General features: G+C 41.0%; 1 protein-coding gene across 1 annotated transcript in view; it reads left to right on the forward strand.

Annotated features, from left to right (window-relative positions):
- cpda (carboxypeptidase D, a) overlaps positions 1–13705 on the forward strand; it is a 48354-nt gene extending 34649 nt beyond the window's left edge. Inside the window, 10 exon segments of the mRNA XM_034169367.1 lie at positions 1668–1863; positions 2241–2376; positions 3124–3270; positions 3352–3450; positions 3555–3619; positions 3903–4040; positions 9123–9207; positions 9210–9301; positions 11133–11235; positions 12261–13705. Coding sequence (XP_034025258.1) covers positions 1668–1863; positions 2241–2376; positions 3124–3270; positions 3352–3450; positions 3555–3619; positions 3903–4040; positions 9123–9207; positions 9210–9301; positions 11133–11235; positions 12261–12487 — 1288 coding nt within the window. The 3' untranslated portion in view covers positions 12488–13705.
- The last annotated feature ends 4443 nt before the right edge of the window (positions 13706–18148 follow it).

Consider the following 18148-nt stretch of genomic DNA (forward strand, 5'->3'; position numbering starts at 1 on the left):
CCATTTTGCATGAGATGAACTCAAAGATCTAAAACTTTTTCCACATACACAATATCACCATTTCCCTCAAATATTGTTCACAAACCAGTCTAAATCTGTGATAGTGAGCACTTCTCCTTTGCTGAGATAATCCATCCCACCTCACAGGTGTGCCATATCAAGATGCTGATTAGACACCATGATTAGTGCACAGGTGTGCCTTAGACTGCCCACAATAAAAGGCCACTCTGAAAGGTGCAGTTTTATCACACAGCACAATGCCACAGATGTCGCAAGATTTGAGGGAGCGTGCAATTGGCATGCTGACAGCAGGAATGTCAACCAGAGCTGTTGCTCTTGTATTGAATGTTCATTTCTCTACCATAAGCCGTCTCCAAAGGCATTTCAGAGAATTTGGCAGTACATCCAACCAGCCTCATAACCGCAGACCACGTGTAACCACACCAGCCCAGGACCTCCACATCCAGCATGTTCACCTCCAAGATCGTCTGAGACCAGCCACTCGGACAGCTGCTGAAACAATCGGTTTGCATAACCAAAGAATTTCTACACAAACTGTCAGAAACCGTCTCAGGGAAGCTCATCTGCATGCTCGTCGTCCTCATCGGGGTCTCGACCTGACTCCAGTTCATCGTCGTAACAGCCTTGAGTGGGCAAATGCTCACATTTGCTGGCGTTTGGCACGTTGGAGAGGTGTTCTCTTCACGGATGAATCCCGGTTCACACTGTTCAGGGCAGATGGCAGACAGCGTGTGTGGCGTCGTGTGGGTGAGCGGTTTTCTGATGTCAATGTTGTGGATCGAGTGGCCCATGGTGGCGGTGGGGTTGTGGTATGGGCAGGCGTCTGTTATGGACGAAGAACACAGGTGCATTTTATTGATGGCATTTTGAATGCACAGAGATACCGTGACGAGATCCTGAGGCCCATTGTTGTGCCATACATCCAAGAACATCACCTCATGTTGCAGCAGGATAATGCACGGCCCCATGTTGCAAGGATCTGTACACAATTCTTGGAAGCTGAAAATGTCCCAGTTCTTGCATGGCCGGCATACTCGCCGGACATGTCACCCATTGAGCATGTTTGGGATGCTCTGGACCAGCGTATACGACAGCGTGTACCAGTTCCTGCCAATATCCAGCAACTTCGCACAGCCATTGAAGAGGAGTGGACCAACATTCCACAGGCCACAATTGACAACCTGATCAACTCTATGCGAAGGAGATGTGTTGCACTGCATGAGGCAAATGGTGGTCACACCAGATACTGACTGGTACCCCCCCCCAATAAAACAAAACTGCACCTTTCAGAGTGGCCTTTTATTGTGGACAGTCTGAGGCACACCTGTGCACTAATCATGGTGTCTAATCAGCATCTTGATATGGCACACCTGTGAGGTGGGATGGATTATCTCAGCAAAGGAGAAGTGGTCACTATCACAGATTTAGACTGGTTTGTGAACAATATATGAGGGAAATGGTGATATTGTGTATGTGGAAAAAGGTTTAGATCTTTGAGTTCATCTCATACAAAATGGGAGCAAAACCAAAAGTGTTGCATTTATATTTTTGTTGAGTATAAGATCCTATTGGAGATGGAAGTCATTTAGCTCCCCGTTGTTCAGTGTTTGATGACGGTATTTTGTTACCTTCTGGATTGTGTCCAGTTTAGGGCAAAGTGTGGAGGTTCGAACTATTTGGGCACTGGAAATCTCCAACAAACCAGATGAGCCTGAACCTTCTAAACCCAAGATCCGATTTGTGGCAGGAATTCATGGCAATGCTCCATCGGGCACGGAGCTTCTGCTGGAGTTTGCTGCCTTTCTGTGTATCAACTACGGCAAGAACCCAGCCATCACCAGAGTGAGTTTTTGTTCCTCAGGAACTATTGGGGGTGGTGGTGGGGGGAAAAAAAATTACTGCAGGATATGCTCAGTTGGGTTGTATGTTATGTATGTTATACAAAGAAAATACTAGTGATTATACTGTAGTATTTCATTCTCACAGTCTCAGAACAGCATGGGGTAATGTCATAAAATACCAAATTGAATATTTGTTAACAGCAATAAGAAATTCTTTATTCATATCTTTACAAAGGACACAAAATATATATCATCTTGCATCTAAAATTGTTCACAATTTATTCATATATTAGACAAGAGAGCTATTCAGATGATCCCAGTAATTATGTAGTACAACTTTGACTGTAGTTGTTGCTTTTTTTACTCTTCCTGTTACAGCTGATTAATGAAACCCAGATTGTCATCTTACCCTCTATCAACCCTGATGGACGGGAGTTGGCAAAGGAGAACCAGTGCACTTCCACTCAAGGTTTCACTAATGCTCATGGCAAAGATCTGGACACAGATTTCTGTGGTTAGTCATTTTATCTAATTGCCATAACACTACAAGAGATTAAAAAGTTATCTTTGCTTGTAAATAACACACGCTCAGCAGCAGCACCTGTGGGGATATTATTTGTGGTCCTGTATGTCTGTCTGTCCATCCGTCTGTGTGTGTGGAAAAAATAAACTTAAGTTTTGATCCGATTTGGCAATGTCATATTATGAATCCCCTATTTAAAGACTAATAAACAAAATTATAGTGGTGCGATATCTTAAAAAAATCTCAATGGCTATACACCTTTAAAGTCAATGTGGTCAAGGTTCAAATTTTGGTACCACTTACTTTTATATACAGTAGGATTGCTATTCTAAGGATTTAGTTAAAGATATCCCTGTGCTTTCTGTTAAACCCTAATATGATCCCATCTATCTATCTATATATGTATCACCTTTCTTTGGTCACTTGACCCTGGGTCACCTTAAAAGATCACCACGGTCAAGTTCATAAGTCTTTTAATTCAAACCGTTTTGAGTTGGGATGAATTAAATGTGTTGGAAGGCTTGTGTGTTGAGGCTGGAATGGTTCAGTTTTTTGTTTGGTTTTGTTTTTTTTACAGAATGTATTAAATATCAAGGCTGCACAGACCATATAATATGGTATCACTGACTCACAAAGAATTAATATGAATGACTCCATGTTGTATTTGTTTTCCTGCTCCTCCAACTACTCCCTATCCTATTCATTAAAAAAAAAATATATATATATTTTTTTGCTCAGGCAATGCATCCCAAAATGTAGTAGAACCCCAACCAGAGACCAAGGCTGTGATGGATCTGATCCTAAAGAAGGACTACACGATGTCTGTGGTCCTCGATGGAGGCTCCCTAATTATTACCTACCCATATGACAAGCCCGTACAGTCTGGTAACGTTACTGGGCTGAAAATGTGTTAAGAACTCTGTGTTTAGTTTTATAATTTATGTAATAAATTACTTATTTTTGCAGTTATAAATGAGGGAACTCTCAAATACTTGGCAAATGTGTATGCCAGCAACCACCCCAAGATGCGCTTTGGAGACATTGGATGTCCAAGTAATGGGCAGAGTATGTAAAAGAAGTGTTACAAATGATTACTGTTGACAGGCAATCATTCATGAAAGTGAAGGTCGTTCTGCTCATTGTAATTTTGTGGGGTCTGTCTCTCTCAGTGGACAACACCCACAGTGGCGTTCTGAGAGCAGCAGAGAAACAAAGTCATATGGGGAGCATGAAGGCAAGTCTCATCTTCAGTTTGCAACAGTATCAGCAGTCCATTGTTTCAGAATAAGCCATCTATTGAAGATACATTAAAAATGTGCGTTAGATTAACATATGATCTGAAAAGAATCCAATACTATGTCTCAGCTGAGGACAGATCTGATTTGATGTATTGCTAATTAACTTTACAATTGATAATATTAATTTGGACAGGTGCACCAAATTAGAAGGATAAAGTGTAATCATATTCTCTTGCGGTGTGAGAAATGTGGTGTCACGTGTGTTCTGCGCTCTTTCAGGACTTCAGCATGGATTTTGGCCACTGCCCTGAAATCACGGTGTATACTGGCTGCTGTCTCTTCCCTCCTGCTGAGCAGCTGTCAGCGCTCTGGGCGGAGAATAAGAAGGCGCTCCTCAGCATGTTGGTGGAGGTACACAACAAGATCAGCTGCTTTTGGGCAAATATATATACACTCAACAAAAATATAAATGCAACACTTTTGGTTTGCTCCCATTTTGTATGAGATGAACTCAAAGATCTAAAACTTTTTCCACATACACAATATCACCATTTCCCTCAAATATTGTTCACAAACCAGTCTAAATCTGTGATAGTGAGCACTTCTCCTTTGCTGAGATAATCCATCCCACCTCACAGGTGTGCTATATCAAGATGCTGATTAGACACCATGATTAGTGCACAGGTGTGCTTTAGACTGTCCACAATAAAAGGCCACTCTGAAAGGTGCAGTTTTATCACACAGCACAATGCCACAGATGTCTCAAGATTTGAGGGAGCATGCAGTTGGCATGCTGACAGTAGGAATGTCAACCAGAGCTGTTGCTCGTGTATTGAATGTTCATGAATGTTCATTTCTCTACCATAAGCCTTCTCCAAAGGCATTTCAGCGAATTTGGCAGTACATCCAACCAGCCTCATAACCGCAGACCACGTGTAACCACACCAGCCCAGGACCTCCACATCCAGCATGTTCACCTCCAAGATCGTCTGAGACCAGCCACTCGGACAGCTGCTGAAACAATCGGTTTGCATAACCAAAGAATTTCTGCACAAACTGTCAGAAACCGTCTCAGGGAAGCTCATCTGCATGCTCGTCGTCCTCATGGGGGTCTCGACCTGACTCCAGTTCGTCGTCGTAACCGACTTGAGTGGGCAGATGCTCACATTTGCTGACGTTTGGCACGTTGGAGAGGTGTTCTCTTCAGTGATGAATCCCGGTTCACACTGTCCAGGGCAGATGGCAGACAGCGTGTGTGGCGTTGTGTGGGTGAGCGGTTTTCTGATATCAGTGTTGTGGATCGAGTGTCCATGGTGGCGGTGGGGTTATGGTATGGGCAGGCGTCTGTTATGGACGAAGAACACAGGTGCATTTTATTGATGGCATTTTGAATGCACAGAGATACCGTGACGAGATCCTGAGGCCCATTGTTGTGCCATACATCCAAGAACATCACCTCATGTTGCAGCAGGATAATGCACGGCCCCATGTTGCAAGGATCTGTACACAATTCTTGGAAGCTGAAAATGTCCCAGTTCTTGCATGGCCGGCATACTCACTGGACATGTCACCCATTGAGCATGTTTGGGATGCTCTGGACCAGCGTATACGACAGCGTGTACCAGTTCCTGCCAATATCCAGCAACTTCGCACAGCCATTGAAGAGGAGTGGACCAACATTCCACAGGCCACAATTGACAACCTGATCAACTCTATGCGAAGGAGATGTGTTGCACTGCATGAGGCAAGGTCAAGGTCAGGTTTATTTATAAAGCACATTTACAAACAGTCAACACTGCCCCAAAGTGCTGTACAATAAAAGGATTTAAAATATCGTTAAATACAAGAACAAAATAAATCAACAAGACAGTAAAAGATGTGGCAGTGTTCAGCTCATCTTGTATTAAAAGCCAGTGCAAAAAGATATGTCTTTAAAAGAGTCTTAAAAGAATCAACTGAAGGAGCCAGTCGGACATTCAATGGCAGAGAGTTCCAGAGCTTGGGCCCCACAACAGCAAAGGCTCTGTCTCCCCTGGTCCTTAGCTTAGATCTGGGACAGACCAGTGAACTCTGGTCCGCGGAGCGCAGAGCTCTTCCTGGAGTGTACAATGACATCATATCAGATAAATAGAATGGGGCTCGACCGTGAATTGATTTAAAAACAAGCAACAAAATCTTAAAATCAATTCTAAAAGGAACAGGCAACCAGTGCAGTGAAGCTAAAACAGGAGAAATGTGTTGGTGCCGTTTGACTCCAGTGAGCAGACGCGCAGCTGCATTTTGCACCATCTGGAGACGATGCAGAGATGACTGATTAAGACCAACATACAAAGAATTGCAGTAGTCTAAACGAGACGTGAGCAAGGCGTGCACAACCTGTTCCAGCTGATTTGGGGGCAGGTAACGCTTGATTTTACTTAAAAGTCTAAGCTGGAAGAAGCTTGTTTTGACCACTGTGTTGATCTGCTTCTCGAATTTAAAAGAGCTGTCTATAAAAACACGAAGGGTCTTAGCAGATGAACGACAGTAGGAGGCGAGTGGACCAAGGGCAGAAAGGTCAAGGTCACCAAAGACCACAATCTCTGTTTTGCTTTCATTTAGATTCAAAACGTTTAAAGACATCCAGTCTTTGACTTCTTGAAAGCAAGTCTGTAGGATGGCAGATGAGTTTGTTTTAAGGTTCAGAGGTAGATAAATCTGCACATCGTCAGCAAAGCAGTGAAACTGAATGTTATATTTCTTAAAAATTGATCCTAAAGGAAGCAAATAAAGCGAAAATAAAATGCAAATGGTGGTCACACCAGATACTGACTGGTATCCCCCCCCCAATAAAACAAAACTGCACCTTTCAGAGTGGCCTTTTATTGTGGACAGTCTAAGGCACACCTGTGCACTAATGGTGTCTAATCAGCATCTTGGTATGGCACACCTGTGAGGTGGGATGAATTATCTCAGCAAAGGAGAAGTGCTCACTATCACAGATTTAGACTGGTTTGTGAACAATATTTGAGGGAAATGGTGATAGTGTATGTGGAAAAAGTTTTAGATCTTTGAGTTCATCTCATACAAAATGGGAGCAAAACCAAAAGTGTTGCGTTTATATTTTTGTTGAGTGTATATTTCTGAAAAAGAAAAGTGTAACTGTAATATCACTATGTAGTTTTATGTTTGACATTTTCAGAATGTATGGAATTTTTGTTTTAAAAGGATCACTTTAATCCACATTTTACATGTGGTTTATTTGTCAAATAGAATCAGTCAGAATTTATAATAGATTATCTCGCCTACAGCAGCCATTCCCAAACTTAAGAATGCCACAGCTCACTTTATCTGAAGAAAAAAAAAAAACCTGACTCTTCAATCACAACTTTGATCAGTATACCAGTCCATTCTTCATTTTCTGCTGTTTATCCTGGACCAGGTCGTAGATATGAAATGGTAAATGTACAGCATTTGTTATATCTATCTATCTATCTATATATATAGCGTTTGTCCATCTGTATCAGAAGCTCAAAGCGCTTTACAGTTATGCCTCATATTGAGGTTGACCACTACTTTGGTCTGCTCTGGATCATTGTGTTTTTCCACAATGTGGTTGTAATCATTTCAGCAGCAGCACCCGCCACACCTCCCTTGAAATTTTTTTTTTAATTATTATTATTAATTTTATTTTTTATTTAAGCAGTAGCAGAATAAAGATACAGAACATTAGCTGAAACAGCAAGGTTAAATATAATATTCTGCCCCAGGTGTGATGTACACTGGTTGCCTAAACAGAATAGTCCAAGATGGTGGAATACACTCAGAGACAGCATTATTTCTATATAAATCTAATATGGTTGGACTTTTTTTCTTGTATTTTGTAAAAGTTAAAGTCTAAAAAAGCTGGTTTTGTAACGAGATAATACTTCTGAGATGACTTCTAAGACAACTTAAGGAGATGATAACAAGCTCAGTAGCGACATAGGAAACATTCTAATGAAACCAATCAAAATTTGGTTCTGTCACTCACTCAGGCACAGAAGAAAAGCTCATGTTAACTGTGTCGGATTTCCCTGTCCTTTATACGCTATCAATTATTGTACACAGTAAAGTCAAGTACCCACAAACTCCCCACGTACTGGGAATGTTCATCAAGCGACAAACGTCAGCTGCTTATCGTCATTTGTAGATAACCTGACCATAGGGTGCATGTTCTTTGTTTGATGAGTGACAGTAGGTATGGTTTGTATGTGCTTGTGTAGTGTAAGTGATAACAGCATTTCATTCCGGGGCCCTTTGGGTTATCAGCAGCCCTCTATCTATATGGAGAGCATCTACTGATAAAGCAGAGTGCACTTCAAACTCATGTTATAGCATTATTATTTTGGGGTAATTTTAAACTACATTACAAATTTGAAAATTTAAGAGACTTATTTTTAATAGCCTCCAGTACGTCCATGTCCCACCATGGGGCTGTAGCCCACAGTTTGGGAATTAATGGACCACTGAGGTTTTTAAAACCAGGCTTAAATTTTTTATTCGTATCTATCTGGAATCACTCAGTTTGTGTATTGTTTTAGTCTTAAAGTTGTATTTTATTTTATTTATTTATTTTTTTGTCAATGTTAAATGATAGTGTATATACGTATTGTTCTTTTCATTGTATTTTATTTTGTGCAGCACTTTGTATCTGTTAATTCTAGAATAGAATTTAAAATTCTTCTTCTTACTTATAAGGTTTTGAATAATCAGGTCCCATCTTATCTTAGGGACCTCATAGTACCATATCACCCCAATAGAGCGCTTCGCTCTCAGACTGCAGGCTTACTTGTAGTTCCTAGGGTTTGTAAGAGTAGAATGGGAGGCAGAGCCTTCAGCTTTCAGGCTCCTCTCCTGTGGAACCAGCTCCCAATTCAGATCAGGGAGACATACACCCTCTCTACTTTTAAGATTAGGCTTAAAACTTTCCTTTTTGCTAAAGCTTATAGTTAGGGCTGGATCAGGTGACCCTGAACCATCCCTTAGTTATGCTGCTATAGACTTAGACTGCTGGGGGGTTCCCATGATGCACTGAGTGTTTCTTTCTCTTTTTGCTCTGTATGCACCACTCTGCATTTAATCATTAGTGATTGATCTCTGCTCCCCTCCACAGCACGTCTTTTTTCTGGTTCTCTCCCTCAGCCCCAACCAGTCCCAGCAGAAGACAGCCCCTCCCTGAGCCTGGTTCTGCTGGAGGTTTCTTCCTGTTAAAAGGGAGTTTTTCCTTCCCACTGTCGCCAAGTGCTTGCTCACAGGGGTCGTTTTGACCGTTGGGGTTTTTCCGTAATTATTGTATGGCCTTGCCTTACAATATAAAGCGCCTTGGGGCGACTGTTTGTTGTGATTTGGCACTATATAAATAAATTGATTTAATTGAAAGGGCTGTATAAATGTGTTTGTCACTGAATTCTTGCAAGATATTGTGTCACATGTCAGCATGCAACCTGCTCTCCATTTTTGTCCCCATCCAGGTACACAAAGGGGGTGCGTGGCATAGTGAGGGACATGAGTGGGAAACCTATTGTTGGTGCTATGATCAAGGTCAATGGAGGCATGAGAGCCTTTCTACTGAGGGCGGTTATTTCCATGTGCTGCTCGTCCCTGGCAACCACAATATTGAAGCTGTTGCTGATGGCTACAGACAACAGGGGCAGAAGGTACAGAATTAGCAGCATTATTATGTAAGATAGACTCTCACCTAATGAGCCAAATCAGATCAGTTTCATTGTTCAGCCAGCTGGTGATTGTGTTTATCTGATTAGATCAAGAACTAGTGGAAAATGTGCAGTACTTTGGATCCTGAGGATCAGCATTGGCAAACACTGATGTAGCGGAACACAAGAGAATTGTAAGGGTTTATTTATTTTTTTAAACGAGTGCTGCTGTTGAAAGTCAAACACAGCTTTGGTAAATTTTCAAGTGGATGCACTTAACAGGTAATAGGGATGACTAAGTAGGGTTTTACTCAATGAATGCATCTACTTTAACTGAGCCCAAATCTACCTTAATTGAGATACAAATCCTACAGGGGGGGAAACGACCCCCCCCCCCCCCCCAAACCTTTCACTGAATTTGACTGAGGTCTTTTATAGATTTGTAAAATGAACTTTCAGTGCTCCCCCCCAAATAAGTAAATCTGATTTCTACATTTTTATATTAGGAAAAAGTAAAAGTGAATTGTCAAACTAAAATGTCATGATCTTGTCAAATAACGTAGCTGTGACTCTCCTTAGCAGTCCAGGTCTGTGTGAGGTGTGGGGCGGAGCACACAGAATCTTTCCAGCACTTCTACTTCTCCATTTGGCTGCTCTGAAATTTGAAATGTTGGGTACGCCAGCTCCTCAAACAGGCGTTCCTTGATGGTTCGTCCCAGCTCCAGACTGTAGGAAGTGAGTTTCCCGCATGCACTAAAAAGAAGAGGATCCACCACTGAATGATATGTGCGCTGGTACTCCAGCACTGTGAAGCCATGGATCAGCAAAGGTCCTGGCTGACTTGAGCGCAGACTGCTGGAGGTCTTCTCCTGGGACGTGACAGCGGAATCACTGAGCAGCAGAGAGGGTTCTGGTAGAACCGCAGCGTTCCTTATATACTTCTCATGCATGGGTTTTTGGGGGTTGGCTTCACTCTGCTCACACTCCATCTCCAGATCATGGTTTGGGGCCGATATACATGTTCTCTCTGTGATGGTCTCCCCATATTTCTTTGGACACCTAATGCTCCGCCTGAGTCCATAAGGGCGCATCTTACATGTCTAGAAATTAGTCTACAAAGTAAAGTAATGTCACATTTAGTTAACTGAGATGCATCTGTGAATTCCACTCTCTAGAAACATACCAAAATACTGATAACATATAAATGAGAAGATAGGATGAAGAGGTGCACTTACTCTTTTGCAGTGCTGTCCTTGGTGTGTGTTGAGATATCGCAGCATGACTCAGTCAGGTCTAAAACAGCCACGTGCAGTGAAATTCTGGTTTCCTTGCACCCATAGCGCCTGACAAATAATAGTGAAGAAATGAAAGACACATTCACACACAACACATGGTGCTAAAAAAGAGTGAAGTTTTAAGTTCTGCTAACCTACTTTTCTAAAGGAGCTGAAAACTTTTTTAATTTTCATGAGCAAAATCCTCACATTGTAAGTCAGAGATACAACACAACCTGCTTTAATCACACTAACCAGTCACACCTGCAAGTGAGGATTGTTAATGAGGTGATTGGTGACCCACTTTTGTAGGAAGCCTTACAACAAAAGCCCACATAAGCTGTTATATTGTTGCTGGTTTATGTTTTTGAGTAGCCAAAACAAAATAATATGTTCAAAAAGGATTGTAACAAGGCAGATCTTTGTGCCATTGAAATATAAGTAATGTAAGTTTGTTGATTTGATTTCCCAGTAAAGCGGGTCTGATTCTGGTGTCGCACATGGAACCACTTCACTACTTGGAATTAAATTTAGTGGCACATTTACTTTGTCCCTTCCAGGTGGTTGTGTCTCGATATGAAGCTGCTGTGTCCATCACCTTGGAGTTGGACATAGACAACAACGTCCTTGGTCTCCCCAGAGAGTTTGTGGTGGCCATTACAGGTACACACTCAGGGTTCCCAGTGAGTCATTGTGTTGCTTGTTCATTTAGAATGATTGAAAGAAAACAAGCAAATTCTCATGTTTTGGATGCTGAAACCAGACACGCTGGCTTTTTAAAATAACTTGGCTATTTTTCTGTCAGTTGACCAATTAAACATTGGTTTTAGCTTTCGTAGATGAGAACTATTGCTGCTTGCTCTCAATAGAAAAGTCATATTGTTTGATTATGGTAAAAGTCTATAACTTTGTTTCATCATTTGTTAAAATTTAATGAGCAAAAGATTTATGAAGGGTGTCTTTTCATCCATTTATAGTATACTCTCTGGGTGCATGTGTACCAGTGTTTTTTTTTTTTTTTTTTTTGATATTTTAACTTCAGGCATCCTGGTGAAGCAGGTCAAAATAAAAAGGAGACCGGGCTAAATATGGGCCGCAAATTAGCAGCTCTGATTCAGCTGCTGAACATCGTCCGAGTTAACAAGCTGGTTTGCTGAGGGTCACATTAAAGGCTTAAGCCTTGTGTGTTTTCCCGCCATGACACTTTACTTTCAGAAATGCAGCCGTCTGTTAAAACAGGTGTTACTGAGGAGTTTCAAAGACGTATGACTTTGCACAAACTGGGCACGTTTTGTCTGGGCAGGTGTTAATGTCCCCCTTTTGCTTCGTTGATAGGAGCCAAAATCTTCTGAGTGGATGTTAGTCAGAACTTTCAGTAGAAGGTGTCAGACTGGTGATTATATTTGCTGCTGGATAGCAGGCCATCAGCACTGCAGTGCCGATCTAAGGGTGGCACTGAAATGATTGATTTAGAATTAATGGGTTTTTGATATTGGTTTTCATTATTTAATTTGTATTTACTAAACTGTGTATATGTGTGGCTTGTGTTGCATAATACAGGAGAAACACTGCAGTGCATTGTGACTTACTCAGAGTTGGATTGAATAAATAGGACTTGCAGCCTTTTAACAGAATAAGTACCAGGAGGTATCAAACATACTCAGTTGTATATTTTTCATCCCCTGCAGCAGCCTCCATGATGGCATTCTTGGTGACGGCATGCGTCATCTGGTGCGTCTGCACCTCCAAGTCTAACCGGCAGAAGGACGGCTTCTACCGTTTACGGCAGCATCGGGAAGACTACGAAGACGAGGTCCGGCTCACTTCCATGGGATCCAAGAAGTCACTGCTCGCTAACGAGTTTCAGGATGAGAGTGATAGTGATGCAGAGACGCTATATGCTAACAAAGTCTAAGAACTGTTGCACTAACTTGACTGTTGGTTCACAATCCCCTCCTCTAAAATTTAAGGTCTTTGACCAACAGGAACTGGTTGAACACTGGGCAGTGGTTCTCTCTCTGAGGATGGTCACCTCATTCTGTTAAACCAGCAACGTCTGGGCATTCAGTGCTACTAGAGTGATACTTATCTTGTTGCTATGTGGACTGAAGAACTTATTTGTGCTTCGTGTCACTCAGTCTGACTGGATCAGGAACACTGGTTCACTGTGGTACTCATCAACACCTATCTTTCCATGCACAGAATCTTTTTTATCAAGCCTGACTTCAGGTGTCATGCTGATAAGTGTGATGAACTCTGTGTACTCCTCCCTCACTGATCTGTCTTCACCCCAACATTCTGTAAATACTGCTGTGACGGCAGTAAGTCACATTGGGTTTTTATCTTCAAGTCAGCCATCATAGAAAGTTTTCAGCTTTTAGCAAACTTATTACTGTGCCTTGGTTTCTGTAAAGTTATTCTTGGTGGAGTAAGCGGTAGCAATTTGCAGCAGGGAATAGAAATATTTAATCCATGTTTGAATCGGATCCGTCCTGTACTCAAGCGGCAGTAGAAAGAGTTGGTTTAAAGAGCTGCTCAGTTCCAGTGTTAGAGATTCCGCACCAAGACGGTGTGTGTGTTTTAGCTGGTTTCAAAGTATCAGGGTAAATGCTCCTGAACATGAAAATGTGCTGTTACTGCTGCTGAACATGCAGCAGGGATCCCTGCTCCTGGAGATCACCTGCAACTACTAATTAACTTCAGTTAGCTTACCAATCAAGAGCAAGGAAACTCCAGATTTAATCAATGAGCTGTGGGCTGCAGGTGGAAAACATTTAGGATGGGTGACACCTGGCAGTCATGTTGCATCTTGTGCAAACATGCACAATCATCCCTCCTTCATGGTAAGGAAATTATAAATTAAGAGGGTAATTGTTTTTGTTTTAAGCATAACTTTTGTTGTGCCCACTTCTAATGGTTTCAGTATGAAAGCTTTTATTTTTTAATATAAATTTGTTTTAATTTTGTTTTTGTTGATGGGTGTGCGGTTTCACAAGGCCCTTAATTGGTATCGCTTCAAGGATGATCAGTTTTATTTTGATTTGAATGTATGCTCTTTTTCTCCCCAAAACACTGAGTACAGATCTGGTACTCAGTCTGCCAGTCAGGGCTCATAATCAGAACCAGCCCAGACAAAATTAAATGTCTGAACTTTGTTAAACTGTTGTCGTGGTGTAAATTAAGTTTAAAATCTACTTAATGTAACTCTTCTGCTGATCACCAAAAACTGATATTCAGCAACTACCTGACTGATGTGAAAAGAATAATTGCATAGTAATGCAGTTTAATTTTTTATATTTTTAAATCTTGGCATGTACATGTTGAAGTCACCAAATTTGAGTTGAATATGTTGACAGAAAGCAAGGAAATGTCCTTGTACACAAACTTTAGAGGAAGGAATGTGAAATCTGAATTGACAGTTGAAACTTGCAATTTGATTATAATTTATATTTAAAATGTTGCTCACTGGATGATTAAAATATGTTTAAGTTATGAGTGGGATTTTTGTGCACATTTACGTGAAGATGATCACTAAACACACCCACCCAACACACGCACATCCTTAAAGATTGTAATGCTGATAACAAAATTCTGCTTGAAAGCCCATGAGGCATTGTATAAGTTCTGACTTATTTGGTGTGTTTTTTTGACGCTGTATGGGTTTTAAGATTCTTTTGGTATCGCAGTGTGGAGTTGTGGGTAAAAACAAATTCAATCTAAATGTTTTAGAATTGAGAATGAATGCAGTTATTATTTACTAATTTACACAAAAACTAACAGTTGCTGTGCTGTTGGCTCCAATTTTTTTTCCAGCTTTTTTTCTTTTTTGTTTTTTTTTTAGTTCTTAAATAAGCTGTCGTACTCAGTGGGTCAGACCCACATGTCACACCTGATGCCTTTCTTGAAGCATCAAAATGTACAAGGAGAATGGAGTCAAAGGGGTCTAGTTTGCAGTGCCCCTGTGGTGACCTTGTGCAAAATTGGTAGAAGCCAATTATGCTTAGACCGGTTCAGTGAGGCCACAGGTGAACCATCATAATGTTGGTGGTTGTCCTGTAGAAAATGCCTTGCTGCCTGTGTGGCCTTGTGTTATTGTGCTCAAACGCCAATCTGTTGTTAAAACCATGTTTCACCTTTAAAAGAAATGGCTGTAAAAATTCCAGTGATGCACAGTGAGGAAAATAAGTATTTGAACACCCTGCGGTTTTGCAAGTTCCCACTTAGAAATCATTGTTGGGGTCTGAAATTTTCATCTTAGGTGCATGTCCACTGTGAGAGACATAATCTAAAAAAAAAAAAAAAAATCACTTTTTTTTTAATAATTTATTTGTATGCTACTGCTGCAAATAAGTATTTGAACACCTGTGAAAATCAATGTTAATATTTGGTACAGTAGCCTTTGTTTGCAATTACAGAGGTCAAACGTTTCCATTAGTTTTTCACCAGGTTTGCACACACTGCCGCAGGGATTTTGGTCCACTCCTCGATACAGATCTTCTCTAGATCTTTCAGGTTTGGAGTTTCAGCTCCCTCCAAAGATTTTCTATTGAGTTCAGGTTCTGGAGACTGGCCAGGCCACTCCAGGACCTTGAAATGCTTCTTACGGAGCTCCTCCTTAGTTGTCCTGGCTGTGTGTTTGGGGTCATTGTCATGCTGGAAGACCCAGCCATGACCCATCTTCAGTGCTCTTATTGAGGGAAGGAGGTTGTTTGCCAAAATCTCGCAATACTGACCCCATCCATCCTCCCTTCAATATGGTGCAGTTGTCCTGTCCCCTTTGCAGAAGAGCACCCCCAGAGTATGATGTTTCCATCCCCATGCTTCACAGTTGGGATGGTTTTCTTGGGGTTGTTCTCATCCTCTAAACATGGTAAGTGGAGTTGAAGCCAAAAAGCTTTATTCTGGTCTCATCTAACCACATGACCTTCTCCCATGCCTCCTCTGAATCATCCAGCTGGTCACTGGTGAACTTCAAACAGGCCTGGACATATGCTGGCTTGAGCAGGGGGACCTTGCTGCCCTGCAGGATTTTAAACCATGACAGCATCATGTGTTACTAATGTAATCTTTGTGACTGTGGTCCCAGTTCTCTTCAGGTCATTGACCAGGTCCTCCTGTGTAGTTCTGAGCGTTCGCAGAATCATCCTTACCCCACAAAGTGAGATCTTGTATGGAATCCCAGACCGGGGGAGATTGACAGTCATCTTGTGTTTCTTCCACTTTCTAATAAATAATCATAACAGTTGTTGTCTACCAAGCTGCTTGCCTGTTGTCCTGTGGTCCATCCCAGCCTTGTTCAGGTCTACAGTTTTGTCCCTGGTGTCCTTAGACATGATTTCTAAGTGGGAGAACTTGCAAAACCGCGGGGTGTTCAAATACTTATTTTCTTCACTGTAACTCAGAACACCTCACCACCATACCAATGCCTTTCTTGGACATGGAGAACAAGTAGAATCTGACCCACTGCAATAAATGGAAGTTATTCGTTGGAGATTTCTGCCTCGCCCTCTGACTGTGACCTGCAGTGGCAGTCCATCTCTACCTTGCAAATTTTTGTCTGAACCTGATATGGTCTTGCACAAAATGTACACAGCTGTGACACTCCTACACGTGCATGCATGCAAAATAATAGCACAAATGAAGTGGTCTAAGAGCATTAGCTCATGATTCTAAACATTTTTCTGGACCCATAATGAAAACTCCAGCTTGCTCTTGAATTCAATTTATTTTCAATTGTACAGTGCCAAATCACACAAAGTTACCTCAAGATGCTTCACACAAGTAAGGTCTAGCCTTACCAACCCCTAGGGCAAGCACACAGGCAACAGTGGTAAGGAAAAAAACCCTCTGATTTGAGGAAGAAACCTCAAGCAGACCAGACTTAAAGGGGTGACCCTCTGTTTGGGCCATGCTACAGACACAATTGACAATACAGGAAAGTATACAGGAGATTTTGGGAGTCCATGGTGGTGCACAAAACACCCAGTCCCATCTCTGGCTGGAGCTGCACCTTAAACAGAAAAAAAAATTAGGTGGCAGAAAGAACAAATGTAGTATAATTTATCAGCATTTAGCAACTAGAAAAACATAAGAAATAATAATGTGATTGCCGGTTGCTGGCCCTGAGCTTCACTAAAAGACCCAGACTTTAGATGAAGTTAAGGCTGCGGCCTGCTCCGTTTAATAAAAAAAAAAGAATTTGATGAAGGCTCTGCAAAAATTCTATATATTTTATTAAACCATGCCTGAAAACCATTTTAATTAGATAATATATGTGAACATTAGAATTTAGCCTTTAGCAAATCATTTCTTGTCAGTATATTTTATTCTCTTTAATTAAGAATGCCAATCAAATTATTTAGCAATGTGAGCGACAGCCAAATACTGTGATAGGACTGCCTCATTCCTGCTCAATAAGAACGCTAGATGGCTGTTTGTACAGTTTGCTTGTGCAGCTTGGGCCTGACAGACATTACTGAGGGAGATAAAAACCTCTGTGGTTGCGGCACATACTGACACGTGACTTGCTGGGTGACGTCGCAGAATAACAAAGATGGCGGGATTAGCAAGCGGCACCTACTGGGAAGGTGAGAAAACAAAACAGTTTCATTTGCAGTTTAACAATACCGCGGGGACAGTCTGGAGTGTTTTATAACATTTATGGCAGTTTATTTTGCTACAGTGTACGAAAATACGCTTGGGTGTAAAATCGGTCGTGTTTCTGTAAGGTTTAGCTCTCAACATGCTAGCTAAATTATCATTAATGGTCAGTAACGTTACAAAAGCTTTAAATAAGATTAGATTTTAATTAACCAAATCTGTGATTATGACTAATTGAGGGCCACATTGGAAATAAGTGTTTTATACTTTAATATGTTATCTTCCTTTTATTTATAGTTGTTGTACAGGCATGAGTTTGACCAAATACATCTAATCCAGTTTAGCGAGAGTTCCTTGTGAGAACTGTCAGCGACACTGGTTTTCCTTTAACTTTGTTTACTTTCGGATTGCTTACGGCCATACATAGATTACCTCATCTGTAGGTAAAACTGCTGGTTGTGTGGGTGGGTGGCATGACGATATCAGTTCTAGTTAGATAAAGTTGGAAAGATATTCGACCTTCCGGAACATGCCGTTTGTTTGTTGGTTTTCTTTTTTTTTTTTTTTTTTTATTTGCAAAAATCTCAAACTTTTTTCACATCGTCATTATAGGGAAATTGTCTGTAGAATTTTGAGGGGAGAAAATGAATTTCATCCATTTTAAAATAAGGCTGTAACATATAAAAATGTGGAAAAAGTGAAGAGCTGTGAATATTTTCCAGATACACCGTATGAATGAAATGCAAATTATGCACAAAATATACCACTAAACGTATATATGTATGATGACACAATTTATTTTGGTTTAAATTCATAACTAAATGAGTGCCAAACTCTTCACTCAACTTGCCAGCGAGCAATGCTCACCACATATTATTATACTATATTATATTACATTATTCTGCAAGAGACATACGTGGGTATTACAACACAGGTGTAATTATCAGGGTTCTCAGCACAATTTCTTTCTCAGTGT

The sequence above is a fragment of the Thalassophryne amazonica genome, chromosome 4 (genome assembly GCF_902500255.1).
Source record: "Thalassophryne amazonica chromosome 4, fThaAma1.1, whole genome shotgun sequence".
NCBI lineage: Eukaryota > Metazoa > Chordata > Actinopteri > Batrachoidiformes > Batrachoididae > Thalassophryne > Thalassophryne amazonica.